The 1,779-nt window shown below is 41.0% G+C and overlaps 1 protein-coding gene across 1 annotated transcript in view; it reads left to right on the top strand.

Moving 5' to 3' along the window:
• The window catches only part of LOC105505595 (probable histone-lysine N-methyltransferase PRDM7), a gene marked incomplete at its 5' end in the record, with an annotated part of 25,178 nt that overhangs the window by 12,204 nt on the left and 11,195 nt on the right, over nucleotides 1–1,779 (top strand). The window contains 2 exons of the mRNA XM_011933448.1: nucleotides 221–326; nucleotides 421–469. Of these exons, the coding sequence (XP_011788838.1) occupies nucleotides 221–326; nucleotides 421–469 (155 nt within the window). The remainder of the gene's footprint in view (nucleotides 1–220; nucleotides 327–420; nucleotides 470–1,779) is intronic.

The raw sequence follows: 1,779 nt of genomic DNA, 5'->3' as shown, positions 1-1,779 counted from the left end.
CACACCTGTAGTTCCCAACAACTCGCAAGGCTGAGGTGGGAGAATCGCTTGAATCTGGGAGATGGAGGTTGCAGTGAGTGGAGATTGTGCCACTGCACTCCAGCCTGGGCGACAGAGGGAGACTCTGTCTCAAAAAGAAAAAAAAATGTAATAAAAGAGAGTATCTCTAGAGTTTGGAAACATTTACCAACCAAACCACTGATTTCTCATCACCTTTTAGTTAAACCTCCTTGGATGGCCGTAAGAGTGGAACAGAGTAAACACCAGAAGGTAAGTATTTCCCAAATCCTGTTGACAAGAAACCTTCCTCATAGATCCAAACATAGGTAAGAGAAGGAGAATGTACAGACTATCATAGGGAATACTGCCTTCTTTTCCTGATCTCTTTAGCATAGTGTCTGACATCATCATTATTTTAAGAGTTAATAAGAACAGCAACAACAATCGCTACGATGGTGTTATTTTCTCAGTATTTTCAGACTTTATTTTAAGCATTTTAAATGAATAAACTTTACATAAAGTTCCTATTCAACTTACATACAGTACCTATTAAGTAGATGCTATAACTATAGCCATTTTACAGATGAGAAAACTGAGGTAAAAAATGTTCAGTTATATCCCTGGGATCACATTCAGTGTTGGTGCAGTCTAATCCAAAACTCCTTCTCTAAAGCACTTACAAGATCATTAAAAGTTTCATAGTTTTATAAAGTTTATGCTGTCTTACCCATATGTCTTACATAATTCATCCAACTGACTTTTGAACCTCTGTTTTCCTTGTTATGGTAAAGTGAGATTTGCACTAAAACACTATGATTAAGGGAAGCCTCCAAGCAAATAGACCATTCATACTGTGGATGGTCCCAGAAGGAGATAGGGTCCCTACCCTCCTAAGGAACCCATTCTGATCAGAGGAAGCAGCTTCCAGCCCTGAGGAGTTTCAGGTTGGAAGACTGAGAAACAACAAATAAGAAAATGGTTTAGGACTTCATATAGGTTACACCCTATTAAGTAAAAATATATTCTTCTGTAATTGATTTCAAATGCTTATTCCTGTAGAAGGCAGTAACAGCTCCTTCCTCTGGGCTCCAATTAGGGAACTGTCATGTTGTTTGGAATTATTCGTTTAGCCTGCCTGCTGCCTCTTCATTGTGAGCTCTTCAGGAGTCTGGTCCATGTCTGATTTTTCTCAGAACTCCCAAGTCCAGCTCAGGGCCTCTGAGAGCCTCCTTAGTGTTTTCTGAATGACTGATTCCAAGTTTATGAATTAAACTATAAGTAACAGGGTCAAGGAATGCTGAAAATATTTTAGAGTTAGATTTCAACTGTAGAGATGACATCAGGACTATGAGATAATTTTTGTTTGTTTGTTATTTTTCTGGGTTGGGGGAGTGATTTGAGACAGGGTCTGGCTCTTTCACCCAGGCTGGAGTGCAGTGACTCAAGCTCGGCTTACTGCAGCCTCCATCTCCTAGGTTAGTGTGATCCTCCTGCCTCAGCCTCCCGAGTAGCTGGGACCACAGGCATGCACCACCATGTCTGGCTAATTTTTATGTTTTTTGTAGAGATGGGGTTTTGCCATGTAGCTCAGGCTGGTCTAGAACTACTGGGTTCAAGCCATTCTCCCACCTCGGCCTCCCAAAGTGCTGGGATTACAGATGTGAGCCACCATACCCCGTCTGTGAGAAAAAGTTAGTCTTGTCTTTTCTTCTCGTCTCTTCTCTTCTCTTCTCTTCTCTTCTCTTCTCTTCTCTTCTCTTCACTTCTCTTCTCTTTTCT

The sequence above is a fragment of the Colobus angolensis genome, unplaced genomic scaffold (genome assembly GCF_000951035.1).
Source record: "Colobus angolensis palliatus isolate OR3802 unplaced genomic scaffold, Cang.pa_1.0 Scaffold127, whole genome shotgun sequence".
NCBI lineage: Eukaryota > Metazoa > Chordata > Mammalia > Primates > Cercopithecidae > Colobus > Colobus angolensis.
The sequence above is the reverse complement of the archived record's forward strand: the minus strand, read 5'-3'. Positions and strand labels throughout refer to the sequence as shown.